This window comes from Pleurodeles waltl, chromosome 3_1, assembly GCF_031143425.1.
Source record: "Pleurodeles waltl isolate 20211129_DDA chromosome 3_1, aPleWal1.hap1.20221129, whole genome shotgun sequence".
Taxonomy (NCBI): Eukaryota; Metazoa; Chordata; class Amphibia; order Caudata; family Salamandridae; genus Pleurodeles; species Pleurodeles waltl.
Window position 1 is genome coordinate 650058129 of NC_090440.1, and position 24070 is coordinate 650082198.

A 24070-nucleotide genomic window follows, 5' to 3' on the forward strand; every position below is an offset into this window, starting at 1 on the left:
ATGCCCTCTACACAGAAACCACGGTCAAACTCCAGAAGAGGCTGCAACGCATCCAGAACGCCTCAGCACGCCTCATCCTGGACATCCCCCACCACTGCCACATCACAGACCACCTGAGAAACCTGCACTGGCTCCCAGTCAAAAAGAGAATCACATTCAAACTCCTCACCCACACTCACAAAGCACCGCACAACACCGGACCAGAATACCTCAACAGACTGCTCTCCTCCCACACCATGACCCGGCATCTCTGCTCCGCCGACCTCGCCCTCGCAACCGTGCCACGCATCTGCAGAACTATAACCGCAGTAGATCATTCTCGCACCAAAACGTGGAACACTCTTCCCACCCAGCGCCAGACCAAAGACCTCCTTACCTTCAGGAAACTTCTCAAGACCTGGCAAGACACTCCATACTCCCCATTTCTAATGACTGTCAAGCATAGAAGGTCTACTTACGTGTATGTTACAGATTCAAACGTGTCACGTGGTTAGGCTCGGACAAATGGCAGCCATCTTAACGTGACCCCCAACCTTACTCCAACAATACTGAAACAGGGAAAACAAGCATTTGCAATGCAATAGGTCTCGCACTTGTGAGAGTTAGAGCTATTAATGTTGTAAATGGCAATGTATTTTACTTATGTGTTTTGGTTTGGGGTGTAGTGGATATATGCCAGGTGCCACAGCAACCCTCCCAGGCCTGTCCCTACAGGAGAGGATACAATAAGGCCGCTATCTTGGGAGTGTTTTTGCCTCATTCTTACAGACTGTCTTTGATACCCTAGAGATGCAACCCTTTCTAGTGTGTTTACCTAAACTTTTATATCACCAAAAAAGCCAAAAAGAGGCACCTTCGTGGCATTTAACCCAGAGAATGAGGGTGGGGTGGAGTCAAAAGAGTTAGGCGCAAAGAAGAGGGGCAGCCATATACGTCTGTGTGTTAAACTTTTGAATGAATTATTCATTTGCAGCACTATGAAATGTCAGAACCTGTATTACCAAGCGCTATATTAAAAAAACAAGCCCCCAACACGAACGAGACAAAGAATCCTAGAGGAGAGGATGTGGCGTTAAGGGCCAGAGCTGTAGACTTTGGAGCTGGGGAGCACAGTTCGAGTCTCGGCACCGGCTCAACATCCTGTGGTTGTGGGAAAATCACTTACTTTCCCCTTCCTTCCAAAAATGAATGCATTCTCGTGTAATGTAACCGGTGCTCATGTAAAGCACTGTAATACCTTTGTGTCGAGTTTGTGCTACATAAAAAAATGCAAAAATTAGTAAATAAAAAAAAAAGACCTTGCCTACATTGCAAAGAAACATCAAGATACCCGAAACTATGGAAGATGAAGAAACAACATACCGACATGAAAGAAGCAGTGGGTCAAAAGAAAAAATAGTGCCCCACACTAAGGTACCTTCCAGATTGTGCAATAATCTATGTAACAGGGTCAGTCTCCAAGACGGTAACAGAACAGCCTCAAGGCAGGACAAACGTAAAGCATTTATCAACAACATCAAGGGATTTTTAAAAGGCAGGCCCAGGAACAAATTAAAGTGATGGGCGTGGTTAAAGCCCACAGAATAGATTACAACTGGTAGAAAAGCAGCGCTTGCACACTGCTATGCTCAAAATGACTCAACCTTAAATAAATCACACTAAAGGAGGAAAAAACCTTATCGCCCATCACACTATAATTATTACTCCAATGCAGACAGCAACTGTCTGCTGTTGGCACTTCACAATAACGATTGATTGGCAGACGCATGGCATCCAATATTGAACATGTTAGAATTTAGGACACACTGCAATTTATCACTTACAGAGGCTCAGCCGAATGGCGGCCACCTTCAAATAACTACCACCTAAAGACAACACGTACACCCAAAACAAGTAGAGAAAAAAAATAATAAGTATATATAAAATAAAATTGAAGACAGAAATTATATATGGGTTGGCAGACCAGTTCCACCATACCAAAGGGCAGAGAGCAATAGCCTGACGCCATTTAACACATGTGTATGGATGTTTACCAGTAGTTGGATCTACAATGCAGGTATTACCACACGTTACTTTTCACAAAGCAGCAGTTACTATGTTGCAAAGTAAAACACAACATTTTCTGTCAATTTACAATTTAGCGTATGGGATTGTTCGGATTCACGTACGGGTAAGTGTCAGTAAGTGGTAGTGAGGAGTTTTTAGGGTTAAGGGTTAGTAAGTGGTTATAAGAGCTCAAGGATGGGTAAAAGTATAAGATAGTATTTATAAAAGAGGGATTTTGAAAGAGTATCCCTCCACCCCAAAAAAATTACATTAACTATATTACCCATTGGCGATCTCCACTGGGCAGTTATAGTTAGGCCTGCATTTCCATTTTTGTTTTGCTAATATCTTTGGCACTGTTTGACGAATCTTCAAGAAACGTCCACAAAAAAAAAATTGAATTACATCAAGTTTGGCAGAAAGCTAGATCTTGGTCGAGAAAGTGTGCCACCTGCGATTCGGTGTAAATCAGTTTAGTAATTTTTGAGTAATTAAAACTACAAAAATTAGCATATTTCACAAGGCTTGGAAAGAAGGTAAAAAATAGACAAATAGCAGGTTAGGGATACCCTGACCCCCCCAAGCCTTGTTGCAGGAAAAGGGCTGGGTTTCAGAAAGGCCCTGCTTGGGGCCACATTTTTTTCTTTTATGAGAATGTCATGAATTTGGGGTTTGGAGGTTGTGGTTATTGGGGGTGGGGTGTTGCTCCAGGAAATCCGGCCTCGAGCCTTAATAGGCCCTACACCCTGAGGTACATCGCGCCCTTGCTGTACACTGCTAAATACCCCACATATTACATCCCCGGGCTGCTCATTGGGCTGGGGGGAGGGGGCCTACTGACGTATATATATATATATATATATATATATATATATATATATATATATATATATACATACACAAGAAAGAATAGAGAACTCTGGGTAGTTCCCAAATTTAGGTGGAGAGCAGCTCTAGCAAGGAGCACTCTGCAACACCAGCGACACTCTAGATTTGCTCACCTCAAATGTCAGTTTATCTAGCAAAGTTTTTAAGCATTGGATCAGCACAGTACTATCCACGCCGAGCTAGATAGTGACAAAGTCTTTTGCCATTTATACAGCAAAGTCTTTAAGCATAGGTTTGACACAGTGTCAACCTTGCCGAGCTGTAAAATGACAAAAGCCAGTTACCACTCCAGGCACAGTATTACAGCTTTGGACTGGTAAAATACCGCCCAAGCCATGCCTTTTTTTTTTGTTTGGTTTTTGCTGCAATCCTGTGGCATGACTGCAAAAAACAAAACTGCTGGTAACTCGCACACCTCAGCCGCAACAAGGTCCTGCAGTGAAGAGGAAGAAAACAGCAGGGAAGGCACCTGCGGCAAAAAGGAAAATAGCTGCTAAGCAACACTGCTAGCCTTCCCCTTGGCTTTTAGCCCACAAACAAACTCAGCTGGTCCAGACATGTGACTCTTTGATCCAGACCCTGTAAATTACAATACTTTGTGTGAAAAACGTTAGTATCATTTCAAGAGGGGAAAACTGTGACCAGTTGTAGAGCGTCTTGAGTGTACTGACCGCCACCTGTCTGAATTATTAAAACAGTCCACCACCACACCAGATGGGAATGCCCGTACACAGCAAGTAATGAACACCACTCATTACATCAGTGTCAACAACACTTGAGTCAGTGAGGGCCTTAGCAGTAGTCCAGGAAGCTGTTAGATCCCCACTCGGCAGGTAGAGCCAGGGCCTAGGAAGGCTGCTCGTATTATCACTAATGTGGTCACAGTTGTCAGAAGTTTGGCTGGGGATAGGGAGATTAGAGACACAGTGCAGGCCCTACTCTAGGAAATCTAAATCCTAACACTGAGATCCTGAATTTGCAGCCTGCTCTTACATGCTGGTTCTAACTGGACTACCCCACCCTCTCCTTCCCTTAGACGTGGTAAAATGGAACCATGGCAGGAGCTTCACAACAAGACTGCTCTCTGGTTGGGCAACCACAAATACATAAACTCTAGGGGTATTAAAAAGATCATAATGGTGCGGAGGGTGGGTTGGGTGAGAGGCACAAAGAAAGACATTAGTGGGGATGGTGAATTTTCGTAATTCTTCCTGTGTGAGGTACATATTGAAGGTGCAAGACGCAGACACATGTAACCGATCTAGAATTATACTATTTCACTTAGGTCATTTTTATAAACCAAGAATGCTGAATGCCTCACAACACGCTCCCAACCCACCCAATCTGGGACCTCCACTGGCACTACAGAATAGGTCTGCTGTGCTAAGCAGGTTAGCAGATGTAGACCAGTGGGTGAGTCAGACCAGTGAGTACAAAGGAACAAACAACTAACCATATAGCCTCCTAATCTGCCTTTTCCACGCCCCACAAAGAACATCTAGTTGGCGCTCCGGGAGTCCCAACCCTACACTAAAGATATTGAGCTGGAATGTGGCAGGACTTCAGTCCAAGATCTTGCTACCTGAATGGGAAGCTTCTATGAGGCCCCATAACATTGTAATGCTCCAAAAAACTGGGATATACAGGCAACAGAAACTGATGGGTTCTTGTACCATAGCGCGCCCTGGCCACTCCTCGTTCTGGCCGTGCATCGGGGGGGGGGGGGGGGGGGATTGCCATCTGGGTGAATTCAGTAGCCAATGCATGCATTAGGGCTCTTAAGTCCCCTTATAACAACTTCCAAGTAGTGAGGTATAGTAGGGATATGACCCTGTACCTAGTTAAGTGTACCCACTTGCCAGGCCCAAGCCTTCCCTTTTACTACATGTCAGGCACCGTTAAGTTAGGACCTATGTAGCCCCAGGGACAGGGTGCAGTGTATGTTTAAGGTAGGACATATACTAGTGTGTTTTATATGTCCTAACAGTGAAATACTGCCAAAATCGGTTTTCACTGTGCACGGCCTAGCCCTCTCATAGGTTAACATGGGGGCTGCCTTTAAATATCCTTAAAGCACAGATTCCCCTTGAGAGCATATAAAAATGTGGAGTTTAGGGTCTCTGAACTCACAATTTAAAAATACATCTTTTAGTAAAGTTGGTTTTGGGATTGTGTATTTTAAAATGCCACTTTTAGAAAGTGAGCATTTTCTTGCATAAACCATTCTGTGACTCTGCCTGTTTGTGGACTCCCCATCTGGGTTAGTTTGACAGTTGGGCTGTTCACACCTCTTCTCTAGACAGTGACACAAAAGGGGGTGGGGGTGTTGCCTGTATATCCTGATGAGCCATCGGAGCTAGATGAGAGGGAGGAGTGGTCGTTCACACCTGAAAGGACTGTGCCTTCCATCACATAATTCAGTCTCCAACCCCCTGGTGTGTGTCTAGGGCCTGGCCTGGACAAGGAAGGATCATGCAAACACTTGAGACTTTGCTTTGAAGTTTGCCAACTTCAAAGGCAGAACAGGATATAAGAAGAAGAGCCCAAACCCCATACTTTTAGAATCAAGAGGAACCTCTGCCCAGGAGAAGAGCTGAAGGAGGAGTACTGTCCTTTTGCTGTATTGCTTTGCTGAACTGGCCTGCAGTTTCTGCTTCTGCCTGAAAAAGAGTGCAAAGGGTAAACTCTGCAGTGCGTCCTGCTTGAGAAAGTACTCCAAGGGCTTGGAGTAGAGCTTGCCTCCTGTTGGAGTCTCAGGGACACCAAAGACTTCAGTTTCCTCGAACTGTGTGTTTTGTGCTGTTCAAGAGGAGAAACCACTGCGATGTCACCGAGTAGCACTGCCCCGCTTCGCACTGTGACCGTGGTCTCACCGACACCGCCATCAGATGACTTCACCGAGCTGCTGCTCGCACCGCAACCTGTGGGCCCCGCACTCCGACACTGCCTGCTCACACCGCAGCCTGAGCCTCTCCAAGGACGCCGCTCCTCCTGGCACCGGTGCTGCTGCCTACACCGTGGCTTGCGGACAGCGCTCGTGAGGACGACGAAGCACCATTCTGTCCCCCACCGCTGGCTTGGGCCTACTGACCACCGCGCTTCCGCAACAACGCTGCCTGCACCGTGACCCGTGGACACCGCACGTTTCACCACCCCGCTTCACACCACAGCCCTGGTCTCACTGATGCCACTGGATGCCGTCACCGAGCTGCTGCCTGCAACGTGACCTGTGGGCACTGCACGTTGCATCATCCCGCTTCGCACGCAGTCCTGACGCCATCCACGCCAGCACTCCTGACTTCATCAGCCCGGAGTTCGATCTGCAACACGTGTGACTTCAAGGGCCCAACGACTCCTGCACCGACTCTGGAACCGACACCAAGACGTCAGCGATGCCGCTCTCCGTAGCTCACCGCGAGGATCACGACGCCCTACAAATCCAAGGTACTGTTTGCGGGTCTTCCCGACACCGTAGCTGGCCCGCGCCGCCGGCCTGAACTGTTGGTTTTGTTGATCACGACGCCATGATAGCCCCAGGTGGAGCTAATGACTTCAAGGAACTGTATTTTTGAGTAAATCTTGCGGAATTCATATTTTTATTACTGTATGTTGTATTTTTATCGTATTTGGTCTTGTTTTCAAATGGATAAATATTGGCTATTCTTCTAAATTAGGTGTGGTGTACTTTTGTAGTGTTTTCACTGTGTTACTGTGTGTTATGTGCAAATGCTTTACACATTGCTTCTGAGATAAGCCTGAATGCTCGTGCCAAGCTTCCAAGGCAGTGAGCAGGGGTTATCTGAGCAGATATCTCCCTTATCCTGACTAGAGTGAGGGTCCCTACTTGGACAGGGTGCAGACCGACTGCCAGCTAGATACCCAATTTCTAACAATTTTCATAATAATAATTACATAAATGTCCCTACTCTAAATTACCAGTTGTAATTGAATATATCAACTTGCTAATTGGTGATGTTGTTAATAAAGGGCAGGAAGCTCTTCTGTGCTTGGCAGGCGATTTTATTATGAAGCTCCCTTTGCACCCCGGCTCCTCTTATGTTATCCTGAGTGCGCCAAATAGCCTGCTATCAAACAACTCAGAGTCCAAATCCTAAAGGGCTGGAGCTGCAGACACACCTAGCCTCCTGTAACTTGAGGATTCAAAAATGGATGTGGCAGGTGCAAATAGTTGCTTGCTGCCAACCTTTAGAGGCAGAGGTTGTTCAACCATTATCAATTGCTTCTTTATTTCGCCTCCTTCAATAGAGTATCTGGTGTATGGGAAAGTGGTCCCTACAAATGTTGGCGAACACAATCCCATAGAAGTAGCTTTTCTAATGTCACCTAAGCCCCATTATAGAGTGGATAGTGGAGCGAGCAATCTGCCACAGTCGACAGATCATCTTAGACTGGTGTGGAGATCAAGCGAGCCATCCTAATTTTCTCTCCAAGTGATTAAGGAGAACTTAAGACTTGTAGAGGCCTGTTTGGTAGACAAAGACACTGACCAGCAAGTGGTGGGTGTTTCATTGATTTGTGCACAAACATTAAGAAAGATTTACTGAAACCTTTTTGCCCGCACATTTTACCCCTAAGTGGTTCAACCATGAATGCTCAGAAGCAAATCAACAAATTTATCAGGCACTCGTGGCAGATCCTTGGGTTCCCTCAGTGGGGGCCAGCCGGCGGAAGCACTATAAATTAGTCACCCACAACGCTGGAGGGAAGTGACACACAGCAGGGTTGGAGGGGGAGGTTAGTCAACCATGGCAGCTTATTTGAGTATGGTTGCAGTTAACCCTCCCAATAAATGTCTCCATTTAGCGAGGGGATGCTAGGAACGATGTTTGCAGTTTCGATTTAGGGCTGACACGATAAAATATTTATTATGTTATCTATTAGGCTACCAACCAAATCTCAAATGTCAGCCTCTGCCAGTGATGGGAGCTCTGGTAAGACTATGCAGCAAAATATACAAATAACTTTCTACTTCTACTTATTAAAAAGCACATTAGGAATTTTAGGATGGCTTTTAGTTATTTTAATGCAAACGCAGGATCTGGAGACACATACATGTTGGCTCATTCCTTAGAACGGCTGTTCGGGCACAATGCTTCCTGATTAAAATGGACCTGTGGAATTTATTGTGATTATAGACTTTTTAACCCAATTTTTCCATGTTGTCAGATGTCTGGTTTTACTTTGTATAGTACATGTCTACATGCTTTTAATGCGTTTTACATTGATGGATATTTTATTATCTGAATAAAGAAGTTTCAGATCTGATATGAATATTAAACTGAAGTTAGATTTGAGCTTCTTCTCAAGTAAACAACTTTTCAGACTATCAAGGAGTTCCATCGCCTGATAGTAACTATAATTCAGTAAGCAAAACATGTTTTCCTTAGGTTAACAGAATTATGGCAATTGTTGCCTAAATGACTTTCTCATGCAGTGCTGATCATGCCCATGAATAATTCAGGATCCTTCTTCAAGTGTCCTTGAAGTTTAGATCCACCATCATTAATATTGGTTGGTGGGCTTTTTTTCTTTAATCTGCCGTCTTACACAGGAAATATTTTAGCTTTCTCCATTCAGCACTCAAATCTCAGTTTTCCACTTTTCCTCTACAGAGCAGCCTTAGGTCCTGCTAGCAATTTGTATCACCATATTGGTCTCCTCTGGCATAGCGAGAGAAGAGTCAATATACATGCTGTTCTCATTGTGCTCGTTTTTGGACACATGCTCCATATATATTTCACTTTACACATGGTGTATCCAACACCTATTGTCCTGATGAAGACCAGATCACTGTTTGAAGCGTCAATAGAAAATCTAACTGATGTCTGGATTTTATATTTGTAACCCTGCAACACTGCCAAAATGTTATAGTTTGGCTGAATTACAACTGAATTTTCACGAAGCATTTTGTTTTTTACTGAATGTTCACTTACTGTGCAGTCCACTTGGGCACTGCACCGCTGCACATACTTTTTGTCTTGTTGAACATCTACTTAGTTATTATTGCCCACCATTGACGCAATACATTGTCCACTCTTTGTGGACCATTTCAAATGAGTGTTGATTGCATTCTCATGAGTTGTACATGAATAAAACTTTCCCATGGTCTCTTCCTCAGTCCTAAATACTTTAACTATTCAGAGGACAGGGCACAGTTAAGTCCTAGAAGGTCTACGGCTGTGCCTCTGCTTAATCTCACAATGCGTAACAAAAAGATACTAGAGCCGATTAGAAACTAGGGAAGATTCCCTTCACTTACTTGTGAGGATAGATTGCAAAGTTGATGAACCACAAGAATACAGATATCAGTTTAACATTAAACATTTTTTTAAATACTTTTCTAGGTGGAGACACACCCCTTTCTCTTTATACTCTTAATTATGGAAGTAGTCCTCTTCCTGGTTAAAAAAAAAAATAAAAAAAATAAAAAATAAAGTAAAAACAAGCAAATCTTTTTCAAGGAGAGTTACAACATTTCGAGGCTTTCTAGGTGTTGCATGGATTTGGCATTCTTTCCTAGGTATCACCTCCAACCCTAACAAATATTCTAGGGAAAATATGCAGTATGCAGTTCTATTAGTTGTGAATTTCCAAAGATACTCAGGCAGAATTCAGAAGCTAGAAAATCAAGCCTGTAGATCATTTTTGTGTAATTAAATACAACTTTGGTACTAAAAACTGTTTTAAAATTGAACCAGAGATGAGTAAGACATGAATTTCTGTTCCAAAAAATATATTTTTTTAAAGCTATATTTTGAAAATAAAGTATTTTGTACCAGGCTTGCAAATCAATTAGGTGCAACTATACATAAAGCATACGGATATGAAGATTCCACATCAGAAATGTTCTTCAGCTGTTCAATAGTCTCAATAGTCCATCGCATTGCACAGTGGCCATTTCAAAACTACAGTAATCTATGTCAATTATAGTAAACATTAAGGTGTTCAAGGTACCAAATCAAGTATCCTTTTTAAGGAATGGAATCACTTAAGAAAAACAAATATCCATATAAATATTTAGCATTATGTTTCAAACCTCATCAAATATTTCCAGATAGAAGGAATCCACGCCTGGGGGGACAGTGCACTGAATAACTTTGTTCCAGCGAGGATTCTTTGCTCCATTGTGAGCAGTAGGCGTTTCGTACACAGCATAGCCCAGCCGTACCCGGCAGTAAGGATCCATACGTGTCATACCATAATTCTTTGCCAACTTTGCCTAGAGAATATTCAAATGCAGGTGCAAAAGGGGATTAGAATCGAACACTTCTTTACTTCAATCTTCAATACCACATTAATTTTTTTAAACATTAAGCTCTTTATTCCAAAGGATGTCCCTAGGCAAATTTAACATATTTAGATTGCATCAGCATGCCGGTATACTATTTCACAAGAGGCAGAAGACTTATCATACTGGGTCAACTAAAGGGCAATAAATATTCCATACTTATTCATGCTGCAAATGACATTCCAACTGTCAGAATCAGGGCAATAACTTACTGGAGGTCAGTTGTGTAAATTTTCCTTAACAATGGGAGTATTCCTTTATGACATCACAGGTTTTACCAATAATTAAGACCAATGTTTCTTGGATATTTTTTAAACAATGTTCATTTAAAACTGGTCACTGAAAGATCATTGGTCACACTGGTAAGCACAGAGTCTGAAGAGGTCTTCATCAGGAATTCCAAACACATTTAGCGTATTTGCTGCATTGTACACCAGGCAAATTATATGCATTTTTCTATGTGCAAAGGAATCTACTAGGGAGTGGTAGACTACGCTACTTTTCATTCACTGGCTAAGAGAAGTTATGGAAAAAGTATATTTCTTCACAAGGCACCTGTTCTCGTCTCAGAATAGGTCACTGGGAATGGCAACCACAAACACCCATTTCTCTTTTATATTTCGAGTGTGACGATACCCAACATAAATGTATCAACTAGTCGGAGGGTCAGAAAGGTTGGTAAGTAAGCTAAAGTAAAACAGTTGAAGCACAGGAAAGATATCTGAGAAGTGACTGTGGCTGAGTGACTCTTTATGGCTTCTGTTCCTAATGAATGACATCAACCCCAGGCCAGCGGGACAGTAAAGAAGAACAGATCACGTGTCTTCTGACATGCACCACTTAACAACTGTGTTTCAGCAACCTGAACAAATATAGCTCATAGCAGATTTCTTGGCAGCCAAGATGACATGTTGTACTTTATCAGTTAAGGCAAAAAGATTCTGCTGATCAAATTCAAAATGTGCAGCAACAGCATTTGGGAACTGGGGTGGAGGACCTAACCATCCTGTAGTGAGAAAGGTCCAGCCTGAGCTGAAGAGGAAGCAGTTGTCTGAATGCCAAGTGTAAATGGATGAGAGAACCAGGTCTTTCCTGCAAGATCTTTGGCAATTAGGATCTGCCGTGCCTGTCCTTGTGAACCTTCTGGAGGATTTACGACAGAACCTTTATCAGTGGAAATGTGTGAAGCAAGTCCCAAGACTAGTTGAACCTGAAAGCATAACCAAAGGAACCATTCAGAGGGTAGTGTTTGGCACAAAACTGAGGGAATTCTCTGTTCGGTGTCATGGTCGAAAGATCCATGTATAGACACCGCATCGTGGGGAAGAACATCTTCGTCTTTTTGGACTGCAGTTCCCAGTAGTGGTCATCAAATACAGGTGACTGAGTTTCTGCTCCTACACTGAGGGAACCTGAAAAGTAGGTCACTACTGCGAAAATTCCTCAACACTGTTCCCACTGCCAGAAGCTAACAGCTTCCCAACAAAGGTTCCACAATGCTGCATTGCCCTGTCTGTTGCTATAATGGGTGGTGTTGTTGGCTGATACTGAATTATGCTCCTTGAGATGGTAGGCAGAAATGTCTACATAGAAAGACAGATGGCCTGCAGCTCCTCCGCATTTATGTGCATACACTGCTCCAACACAGACTTTATGAAGTCCAGATGGGCACTGCAACCCAGTGCAAAGGGCATACACCAAACATGGTAGCCTGTCTTGAAGAGCACAGAAGGAATGCCTCAAAACCAGGTTGTAGGAGTCCATCCTCCAATGCAGATGCAGGTGTACTGATTGGAAGATATTCACCCCAGTAAAAAAGGCTCTTGATGCTGGAGTAACTGCTTCCGTAAGCACAACTGTGACCCCTTCATCTGCCATCTGGTGTGTGGCACCAACAGGTGAATGATGCCAAGCAAAAGCAAAACATGCAGAAATGGGAAGTTTATCAGAGACAGAAGTAACAGAATCATCTCACAAACATCCTTCTCTTCAGAAGATTGTGGAAAGGTCTTCCTGAAGGTACAACCCAGTAATACTCTTATGATGTTGACCTCCGCGCTGGATTGAGGTAAGTCGTATGGGTGTTCATCTGAAAGCCTAATTCTTGGACAAGAGTAGTAATGTGCTGAATGTACTCCTCAACCAGCACCATTACGAAGAAGTAAAGGAATAAAATCCAGTATCTTTCCACAGGCACTACTTCTATGTCCACTTTGTTCAATAGTGGGGAGGACTACCACCTCTAAAAATCAGTGTGCTTGCCAGAGAGCACAACCTGGTGAAAGGATGGTGATCTAAAGGGAGGGACAGAAATGCCAGGATGCAGCAGATAAAGATTAGCTGGATGATTTCTCATGACTGCGCATGACTGGTATAACTGCTATTCGGAGGGCATCCCATAAGGAGAGGTGGATTTGCCACGGCATCTACAGTCATTAAGAAGGTTGTCTCTGCCTGGATGTTTAGGTAGAACAGCCTCAATCAACACTATCTGTTCTGATGCTGTAACTGGATCACTGGGAGGGCTGGGCCCAGCAAGTAATCAAGATTTTCAGGGAGGAGTCTACCCTCTCTCCGAATAGCTGCTTGCCATTGGAGGACAAGTCCAGAAGAGCTGCTTTGACTTTGTATGACAAGTCAGTGGAAAGCATCCCAGTGTGACAATGCATCTTGATTGCTTTGCTCGTGAATTTAACTACGGTGTCTGAAGAGTCTAGATCACATTTCAGGATGTATTTGGCAGCAACTAAAGTGTTCTTAACCAAAATGATAAACGCCTTTTCCATGTGGCCCGACAGGGTGTAATGAGTGTTGATATATCGGACCAGGGTGCAGATGGCATTTGCAGTTCTGAGGAGCGAGGCATCCGTGGAACAAGGAGTCCATTTTCTTATACATTTTGTCTTGGGATGCCGTGTGAAAGGGATGAAGGTTAGTTCTGGATAAGAATTTTGGAGTACCAGACTTTACAGGGAAAGGTTGGATGACAAACTGGGGATGACCTGGGGCATGTCTAGGTCATCTGATTACTCGTCTCTGAACCGCTGTGCTTGAAAAGGGTTCTTCTTTGCATCCATGACAGGTTATACCAAAGCCTCATAAAATGGGAGCAAGGGCCCCCGAAGCTATATAAAAAAAAAAAGAAAAAAAAAAAAAGAAGATTGCAAAATCTCTGCCAAAATGTTAACACTTGGCAAAGGGCAGGTTCAACTCTAGAGCGCCTGAAGCCTTTATCTACCACAGGGGAGAATAAACTGACTTCTTGTGAAGGAGGCATAAGGGAGATCCCCATCAGATGAAGTATTTAGTCCCCTGCAGTTTGCAAATTGAGATATAAGCCAGCATCAGTGTTGTACAGGGTAAAAAGGTTAACAGCCTCCACTAACCTGCTTTGCAGGCAGAATCCTTATTATATTCTACCAAGGGTTCCTAATGAAAGCATACCTTCACATTCACTTTTGAAAATCAAATTCGAAGGCTTTAAAGACAGCATGATATTCTGCTTGAGTAGAGGGGGGGCAGCATGTGTATCTGCATGAGAGGAGGTTCAATCTATCAGGAGACAGTGTCTTGGCAAGCTTTGACTTCTTCGTAGGCACCAGGGTCCATGGAGAGTAGAACTGCCTGAGTTTCCAAACTTGGAGCACCATGCTCACTTGGGGAGTGGCCCAGAGGGTAAAGGTGCCATCCTGAACACTTCCATCATCGCCAACCGGAAGGCCTTGTGCCAGGAAACCCAGTCTCATCTTTTCTGACTGTGTAATTTTTCTGACGCAGAGTAAGAATCAGACTTCAGAGAATAGCGTTGCAAGACCGTTTTCTCACGGAAAGAGGATTCCTTCCTTCAATGCACCTTCTGGGTTTTTAATAAAAATAAAGACTATTTTGGAGTTTGTTCCCTGTAGGGAGACTTACTGAAGGTGAAGGGAAGCTCTTTGGCATTTGCCCGTGGACCCTGCCCCCTTGCTCGATGATGGCTTTTGGAAGCATTGATGAACAGTGGCTGCACACTGTGGAAGCATTCCGAGCCTAAATACTTTATTCAATTGTCAAGTGGTTCCAACAAGGCCATTTTTTGAAGCATATGAAAACGGGTTTGAACCCTGAGATCCTAGAAACAGACATTTCGCCTTTAAACCATCTGCCCCCGCTGCACCCCAGAGCAGCAGGGGTAGGATTTCTAACCCACTATCAAAAGGTCTCAGTCAATGCACCAATACAAATTAAAAATCCCTTTGGACTGGAACCCATGAGCAATAATGCACAAGAAGTGTTCTTGGTAACGATTGGTCGCACAAGAGTAGTTCTAGGACACAGTGGAATACCAAACCCTCTTTTCTTACTTAACAGCACATTCAGCATAGCACAAATAAACAGGGTAAGTATTTAAAAAATTTCATTTTAAAGTCCTAGTCTACGGCGTTAAATATGAACGGTAACCACACAGAGTGCAAAAATTAGAGCATAAAAGCATACAGTGGTCAGCGAAAACAGCAAGAACATTTCTAGCATGGTTAGCGAGTTCTTAACATCCTAGCACCCTAAAGCTATTTCTAGGTGCTAGGCTGAATGTTAGCAGACACAATAAACAGTAAGCATATGGTTTGAGTTTCATAGGATGGATCACACAGCATACCTATTTTCATTAGAAGAATAGCAACTTGGCTATTTTCTATCACAGCTTTGTCCAGGAAATGACAGTGCTGAGCTCAAAAACCTCTTCTCTGCACTATGCCCAGTGGGACCTTTGATTGGGGCTAGCTGATGCTGCAAACTAGCGTGACCTCTAGCTTTTTAGCTCTAGCGTGAAGGCCCTCTAACGGATGATCAGATACCTTGTTTTTTTTATAGTATGCGATCACCGATCTTAAATTTATAAAAACAACACTGCACTTGCAGTCAAAGTATCAAGAGGTCTAAGCAAATATGACAACAAAAAAGTCCTCAATTTACATATTGATTATACACTCCTATAACTAAAAACAATAAAACATGCCAGCTTATATGGTGAGAGCCGATTATGATATGGCAGCATCCATAACTGAAGAAAAAAAAAATTGTTAGTCTTAGCAGTGATCAGACATGATGTCAACATTTCTGCGCCTGTCTAACTACACACTTTCTAGAAAGAGATAATAGACTCTGAAAGCAAGCACAGAATCAAAATAGTGCTTACTTAAATGGGAACTATTACGGTGTTCATGACCACTTAATTGTTGTCAAATGCTGAGGAATGTTATCAAGGAAGCAATACAAACACTCTGGACCAGCATCTATGAGGCACACAAAAACAGGAACTCACAAGCATGGAGTCATGATTGTAGCAGCATGGCGACATCAGGAGAAGCTGGGGAGCTACTGCTGGGGGAAAGGTTTCTGGACTAGTCTGGCACCTGGAAATATATCCATAGGATGAGGAATCTGGGGGAAGGTGTGTCCATAAAAAGCAACAAAATTGGGTTATTATGCTTCCACTAGCTCAAAATTAGTCCGGCACTTCTGAACACCATTCAACTGCAGTCTTCTTTCCCTCACCTCCAGGATGGGTTTGTGTTTAATACACTCCGGTCAGTGTGGAATCAACAGCTTCAAAGAAAGATGCATCTGCTAATTTGCTGTGCACTACAGCCTTGTGGGTTTTTGGCATTCTTCCAATCCAATTTTCTCCAAAAGGTACCAAACTACCAAGGAAGGAGAAAAGATGCAAACTCTAGCTTTCAGAACTGTATGGTAGATTTGCATCATAATTGGTAGGTTTCAGTGGAGCAAAGTTTATGGTCTGTCAGAGGAGCCACAATGAAAGACACATTACTGATTGGTGCACAAGTCACAGCCTTACTTCACTCCTTAAGTCATTAACCAAAAAGGAAAAGGAAAACACTGCACAGTTTTTTGGTATACAGTTAGAAAAAAAGTTACTTAACCGAAATAAAGATCTTGCTTGTGAATACTCTAGCTACGTGCAGATCCTCACGAGTGGGACATATCTCAGGTGTCAGACTGGATCTGGAAACTTCAAAGCTCTCACATCACCAGTAGAGGGTGCTGGCTTTGCATATAGGCTGGAAGTGGCGTCAGGTGATGTTGCTAAAGCCATAGAGTGCAAGAATGTCAGTTTCATACTATTTATTTCCTATCCTTCAAGGCGATAAGTAGGTTGACAGAGTAGTGCAGTACCAGTACCAAAAAAGTTAAATTGGGATCTTAATAACTTTTCCTATAACACATCCATCAAACAGGGAAGTAGGAGAGTCGGTGAGGAATCTCAAGGTAGGTAGACTATCCAACAGAAAGACTGTTACCGCAGGTAAGTAACTTCTTCTATTGATACTTCTACCTGCATATTCCCCACATGCAAAACAGATTACAGAGCAACAGCTTGCCTAAGGAGAAGGGTTGATGAATTTAGACAAGAAAATCCTGCAATGCCCGTCCTCTATGCAATTCAGAGTCCAAGCAGTAGTGCTCGGCAAGAGTATGCAGGAAAGCCCACGTCACCATCTGACAGAGCTCTGCTATGGAAGCGCCTCTGGCAAGGACAGAAGCAGTGGATTTGTCCATGGTGGAATAGGTCAGGATTCCCTCTGGAGGATCTTTCTTGGCCAAAGCATAGCAGGTATTGATGCAAAGGATAGGCATTCCTTAGAGGCTTTTTTCTGCACTGCCTTCCCTTTTTTGGCATTCCAGTAGCCCATGCAAAGTTGGTCAGCCAGCGTTATACAGTTGGTGCGGTTTAAATAGTATTTAACTGTCCTCTGGGATTCTAACCAACACAACCGCTCCTCTTCCTTAGTGGGGTGGGGAAGAGGGTAAAAAGTTGGTAGAGTGATGAGTGGCTGAGATAGAATGGAGTCACCACCTGTAGTGAAATATGTTTTTGACCACTGACTGTGTTGCACCACTTTGCACCTAGATTAGCTGTCTAGTGTTCACCAGTTACAGACTGCATTTTGTATTCAGTTTAGCTGCCTATTGACTTTATCGCAGCATTAGACACTGCCATGTTAAAATCAGCTCGTACTTTTCCACATTGTAAACTGCTTGTTTTCGTGCTTTTTCTCACCAAGGGCTTTGGTTGATAAGGATGTACTCAGACAGCAGGGAAAGGCCTTGTTTTGATTTGACATCTTGGTATTATGACCAAACCCCAACGTGTTATTTTCAAAACATACCTAAACTAGCCAGCATTTTTGACTATTTCTTCTTGATGTGAGAAGTTTTTCCAGAAAGCCCCTTCTCCGGTTTCTTTAAGATATAAAAAGTTCCAGTGAGACAGTGCGAGAGAGAGTGGCCTCAATCAGGATACTAGACGTCGGATGCCTGATATCTGTCCCGTGAGGGTGGAGATCTTTCTCACTGTCGAACGGGGTCATCGTCTTGTTGGCATGAGAAAGATGAAGAGCTTGGCAGGCCCTACGGTGATGAATTTTTACTTCATTATTTGCTTTGCATTATAATATAATATAAATACATATATTTGCTGTGTACATTGCATTGGAGAATCATTTTGGTATATTTTCCTTTCATTGCTGTGACTATTTTTAAACGTGTGCTTTCAACATGCTAATCTCCTTTTAGGAACCTTGTGGTGAAATAATAATAAATGTCTTCTTTGAACTGAGAAGTGCATTCCAGAGATTTTTGTCAGGTCCTTTGGCAGGAAAGCAGCAACACCAACTTGTAAGAGTAAAAAGAGGTAAAAGGGGATAGGAGTTGAGGATCTGAAACTCGTTCACCCATCTGGCAGAAGCAACAGCCACCAAATACACAGTCGTCAGTTAAAATTCTCAAGGTCCCACTGTGCAAGGGCTCAAAAGGAGACTCCATAAGAAAGGTCAAAACTAAATTAAGGTCCCACTGTGGGACAACAAACAGGGGTTGGATGATGTATATTTGCCAACCCCTTTACAAAATGCATAATTGTGGGGGATTTGAAAAGGGATGGCTGGTCCAGCATACCGAGGAATGCAGACACGGCAGCTATATATCTCTCACAATGCCTGTTGAGCAACCCCTCTTGGCTTGCAAGGGCTCCACACTATTGTTTGCACACTAAGCAACAGAAGTTGGTCCATCTGGTGGCAGCTGAAAGGAACTCTGATTCCCTTGCTAAATCTCCAAGAATGTAGGTCTTGGCCTTGGAGATTGGGGTGAAGAACCATTCTTTCCAACTGGGAGAGAAGGTCTGGAGTGATTAGGTGTCGTGGCAGGGGGCATGTGGAGAAGTGCAGGAGGTCTGCATACCACACCCTTCTCAGCCAATCTGGGGCAATGAGAATGACTTGGGCCTAATCTTGACAAACCTTCCTCAGAACCCTAGGAATCAAGAGTATGGGGAAACCATGTAATGCAGCTGAAAGCTCCAACTCAAATTAAATGCGTACCTGCCCCAATTCCCTCCCCCCAACCCCAAGGCTCCCTTCAAACGGTACTGGAGGGAGCATAACTACTGGCAATAAGTTTTTTTGGAGGAGGCGAAAAATTCCACCTGAGAAGTGACCTAATAGACAAGATGTCCTGGAATACCACCATCAGCAGTCCCTGCTTGTCAATGGCACCAGCTCAGACTGTTGCAGCTGACATTCAGAAAACCCGCTAGACTGCTGGCTCGAACATTCAGAAAACCTGCTAGGTAGCTGGTGATGAGCCAGATCCCTCGACTGAGTCCTCAAGACCACAGTCTGCAGGCAAGGGAGGTGAGAACCTGCTCCCCCCTATTAGTTTATATAACACATCACAGTCAGTTTGTCTATCAAGATCTGGACGAACCAACCTTGGCTGGAGGGGGAGGAAGGCCTTCAGCTCCAGTCAAATCACCCGCATTTCTGACAGGCTGATGTGAAGTACCTGTGCCTAGAGGCCTCTGGTCTCCAAATGAGCCAAACACCCTAGGGTGGAGGCATCCTTCACTACTGTAGTCACAGCTGAAGGCCATCCCACATGTTAGGTTCGACTAACTCCCCGACCAAACAACTTCTGCAGCGCCAGGGGCAGTCACAATGGAGAAAATTGGGTCTCCACCGTAGAGTATGCCACTGTCAATGAAGGCAACACTTAAGGGCCTTCATGTACCAACATGCGTGTAACAAGGAGAATTTAGGAAGCTAGCAGACCTAGGAATCTGAGGACCTGTATAACTGTAATTCTCGTGCCAGGCTGAAAGGATAGAGTCATCTCTTGAATGTCGTTGATTCTTTGAGGAGGAAAGGCAGAGAGAAAAACTGGTGTCCCGTACTGAACTGGAGTCGCTGGGCAGGGGCCGTAGGTGAGATTTGGGCACATTGATTAAAAAGCCAGGTCAAACAGTCTGTCGATGGCACATGGTGAAACATCCCATCTGGTGAACTCGCTTTGATTAGCCAGTCATCCAGGTAGGGGAAAATAGGGATGCCTGACCATCAGATGTGCCGCTACCACAGCCATCAAGTTCATAAAGACTTGAGGTGCTGAAACCAAGCCAAGGGGCGGTACAGTAAATTGGTAGTTCATAGAACTCAACACAAACCGCTAGTTCTTCCAATGCGACCACAGGATAGTGATATGGAATCATGCATTCTGCACATCGAGAGACACCATCCAGTCTCCACGCTCTAACTCCAGTATAACTTAAGCTAGGGTCAGCATCTTGAACATCTCCTTTTTCTCAGAGATCCAGGATCAGACACTTCAGACTGTCCTTCTTGTGCACTACAAAGTAACTTGCATAACATTGCTGGCCCTTTTCCTGTTTTGGCACTAGAATCCAAAGTGATGGTCTTCCAGGTGGAGAGAAGAGGACACTCTCCCTCCCATAGGCTCCTGATGGATGTAAACTGGGTTTGCTTTCCTGAAAGTGTGTGGGAGGAGGAGGGTTACTGAAAGAAGCCTCAGCCCCTTCTACCGGATTTACCTCAGTACTGCCCGAGCAATGGATTCTGTTGCTACTGTTGGTTATGAAAGGAGAAACCTCCGACGAATCTGTAACGCTGGAATTTATGGTAAACCCTTGAGTCAAAAGGTGGCTGTAAGCCCAGGGTAGGAGCAGTGGTCTTACTGGTCTTTAAGCGTTGTAAAACAGAAACTGCTTTGTCGCCCAAGAGGCACGCTCCATCAAAGGGTAGGTCCATTAAGCTATTCTGGACCTCGTTGGAGAAATTCGAGGTTCTCTCCCAGAAGTGTCTCCTGATTGATATTGAGGTACCCAAAGCTCGAGCAATCAAGTTGGCTGTGTCTATCTTGAAATGATAATGTGCCGAGAGGCGTTCTGTCTGTCTTGAAAGTGCAGACGCATGTCTTCTAGCACATGGGGAACAACTATTTTGGTCATATTCGACATGGGTGTGTCTTGCTAGGAGATAGTTGGCATTAATACATTTTGGCACCATGCTGACTGTAGAGAAGGCCTTCTTCCTCCATGCCTCGAGGCACTTTGAAACCCTGTTGGCACATGTGAATGGGAATGTTCCTCCCGATTCCACGTCCAAGGTGTCTAAGTCAGTGTCAAAGATCTCATGCAACCTCTCCCTGCATTGTTACTCTGGAATGAGGTACTGGGCCTCAGGTCTTGGTACTGGTTCCAAAGGTGGGGGTGGTGCCAGTAGCAATGCAGCTGTCCATGGCATTGTGTAGCGCAAGACCGGATCAAAGAAATGCTGAGCTGGCAACAGAACCGGGGTGCGGTGCCCGTTGGCATCTGTGTTATGCACATTACACAGGTTGTCCATCTGCCATTGAAGAGCCCATACGCACACCAGTACGCACCGATGTCTTACAAAGGAAAATAGAGTACATGGGTTCAAAAACAATGCTGGGTCAGAAACAGGTGCAGGGAACTCAGGGTAAGCTGGCGTAGTTTCTGGGTTGGTGGCCTGTTACGGGGAGCCCGATGGAGCCGGGGGGGGGGGGGGGGGGGAGGGGAGGAGGGGTGATCCTGGGTCGTGTCCCGTAGAGTCACAAGAGTGGGGTCGCTGGGAGGGATTATCACTGGCTCAATGTCAACTAACTCCAGCCGGAGGACGAAGGTCCTGTGGAAGTGGGAGAGGCAACAACGGGACTTACCTATAGAGTCCTTGTGTTTCTCCTTCTTACCAAGGGAGAAAGAAAATGGAGATTTTGAATGGTACCTGGAAAGCCTCTAACTCCAATTGTCATCTTTGGTGCAACCCATGAAGAGCTTCAATTTGCTATCTTTTATGGCTTATGAGTGCATGCTTCAACATTAAACTTAGACCAGAAGGTCGTGATCCAACCCTAGGCACCAGAGGTACACCACGTGGGGTTCTGTGATGAACGTCTGTCCCTCGCAGTCCCAACAGGTTTTAAATATTGACTTCTTGTGAAGAGACATGGTACTGCACAGCGTCATACAAACGTATGTTTTGGGAGGAAAAACTCCTCCAAAACAGCGAGGTCCGGATCCGCAGTGAAAGCACAGAAAAAAGCGAACTGATATTGTTACACCCGGGCAGGGTACTATTTAGCTTTGGTGATCTCAAATGATACCGCTTCAGACCTTGATGTGAAGCCAGAGTTCCATACCAGCGATGGGGAGCTTTGAAGTTTCCAGATCCAGTCTGGTGCCTGGGTATGTTCTACAGGTGAGGAATCTGCAGGTAGAAATAACTGTCAAAGTCCTTTTGCTGAAACTCTGATTCTATGGCATTCAAGAACTACCAAAAGATCACGTCTTCATGTGCCCAAAACAGGTATATATATTTTTTTTCTTTTTCAAAATATCAGTGACCGTGAAACAGATGACTAACCATTGGCCCACACTGATCAAAGAATACCAGTTATTTTAAAAAAACTATTTCTTTAATTAACCTATAGTTTTGCTATCATTTGAATCCCAAGTCAGTCTAGGGGCGGCAACAGAAAGGAAAATGTTGATGAATGCTTTAACAGCAAATGGAACGGCAGAAGAGAGTAGGGTTAGAGAATATACACTATTAGTTTAGTAAAAAAAATAATAATAATAATACATTGCATGCTACCTTAGCCTCATGGCCCTTTCTCTTATACAATGCACTTTATTCATCACAAGCCGAGGAGCCCAGGCTAAATGTATAATCATTTCTTACATATCTTGGCTACTTATGTTTTTTAATGAAATTGCCAAGACAAATGACATTTCACAAAACACAGTGACTAAATAGAACTGTCCTGCTTCGTGTAATGAAATGAGCCTATGATTTAATACACTTGGAATGTGTCCACAAATAATAAGGTCACTTTTTCAGAAATGAAATGTTAAGGTTAATTGGAATGCAAGAAATCTAGTGCCACACTTTGGGATTTCTTATTTAATTGCAATAATTCTAAATAGTGCCCAGTAGTCATCTGAAACTATACATCATAAGAAAACGAAAAACGCAAATAATCTAGAGAATCATTTTGGGGTGGGGGTGTTAAAACGTTGTACCTGCACTACAGTGATGCTCAGCCGGCCAACTGTTCCCATGGCACCTCCGTACTGCAACTGTTGAGCTGCCTGGGCATCCAGCTGGATCTGCTGCTGTTGCTGAGTGGGGGCGATACGTAGGAAGTCCTGTGGAAGCTCACCGATAAACACCTAGAATGTAACAGCATACAGAAACACGAACCAAATTCAGAACGGAACTTCAGTCAAACACTACGCAATTTTCTGCACATTTTTGCTAGAAGAATCAACCAAAACCATCTAGCGCTTTCTAGGGTCCAGCAATCTGCAAGGAATTATTCAAGGGTTCTGAATCTGCTAAGGATTCCTTGCAGGAGAAACCGGTTTTAAATGTTACTTAAAATCAAATCTTCTGAACACAATATACTACTAGATATAGGTTAACATTGTCAATATTCCCCGAACTTTGAATGAGTAAAAGCGTACATCACATCATTCTTAGCAGCTCCTTACAAATACATATTGTGAAATATTTCACGACGCCTCGTCAGGGGTAGTAAGCGCTATATAAATACGATTACAATACAATACAATACACAAGTCATTTATGAATTTACATCCAGATCAATTCATCTTCAGCACTGCACGGTCTACAGATTGTCAACCTTGCTAATTCTATATTCAATTGAAGGAGACCTATCGGAAATGAATAAACTCCCTTGTCTCATCAGGTTTAAGGGGTTATCTCAAATAGGACTAGCCATAAGTGCACATGTGAATTGCTGCACAAAACTGAAAAATCTTCTTAGAAGCATTAAATACGCTCAACTCTTTGAGCAAGGTTTCCTTGTCATTTGGTAAGATCTATTTTGTGTGAACAACTAGCCCAAACTACTGTTAAAGTACATCTCACAAAATCGAAGTTACTTCCTACACAGAAACATTTTTGTCACTGGCCATATTTTCTTCCTGCCTGAAACGGGAGAAGAGAGAGGAGTGTTTTATTTGCAAACCCAGAACTACAGGGAGTGCAGAATTATTAGGCAAGTTGTATTTTTGAGGATTAATTTTATTATTGAACAACAACCATGTTCTCAATGAACCCAAAAAACTCATTAATATCAAAGCTGAATATTTTTGGAAGTAGTTTTTAGTTTGTTTTTAGTTTTAGCTATGTTAGGGGGATATCTGTGTGTGCAGGTGACTATTACTGTGCATAATTATTAGGCAACTTAACAAAAAAATATATATACCCATTTCAATTATTTATTATTACCAGTGAAACCAATATAACATCTCAACATTCACAAATATACATTTCTGACATTCAAAAACAAAACAAAAACAAATCAGTGACCAATATAGCCACCTTTCTTTGCAAGGACACTCAAAAGCCTGCCATCCATGGATTCTGTCAGTGTTTTGATCTGTTCACCATCAACATTGCGTGCAGCAGCAACCACAGCCTC

General features: G+C 43.5%; 1 protein-coding gene across 2 annotated transcripts in view; it reads right to left on the bottom strand.

The window, feature by feature from the left end:
- Positions 1-24070, bottom strand: part of TOLLIP (toll interacting protein) — a 199891-nt gene that overhangs the window by 143983 nt on the left and 31838 nt on the right. For both annotated transcript variants that reach the window (XM_069223148.1, XM_069223149.1), the window contains exons 2-3: positions 22644-22793; positions 9992-10174 (exon numbers count right to left, since the gene is read on the bottom strand). In XM_069223148.1, the coding sequence (XP_069079249.1) occupies positions 9992-10174; positions 22644-22793 (333 nt within the window). The remainder of the gene's footprint in view (positions 1-9991; positions 10175-22643; positions 22794-24070) is intronic.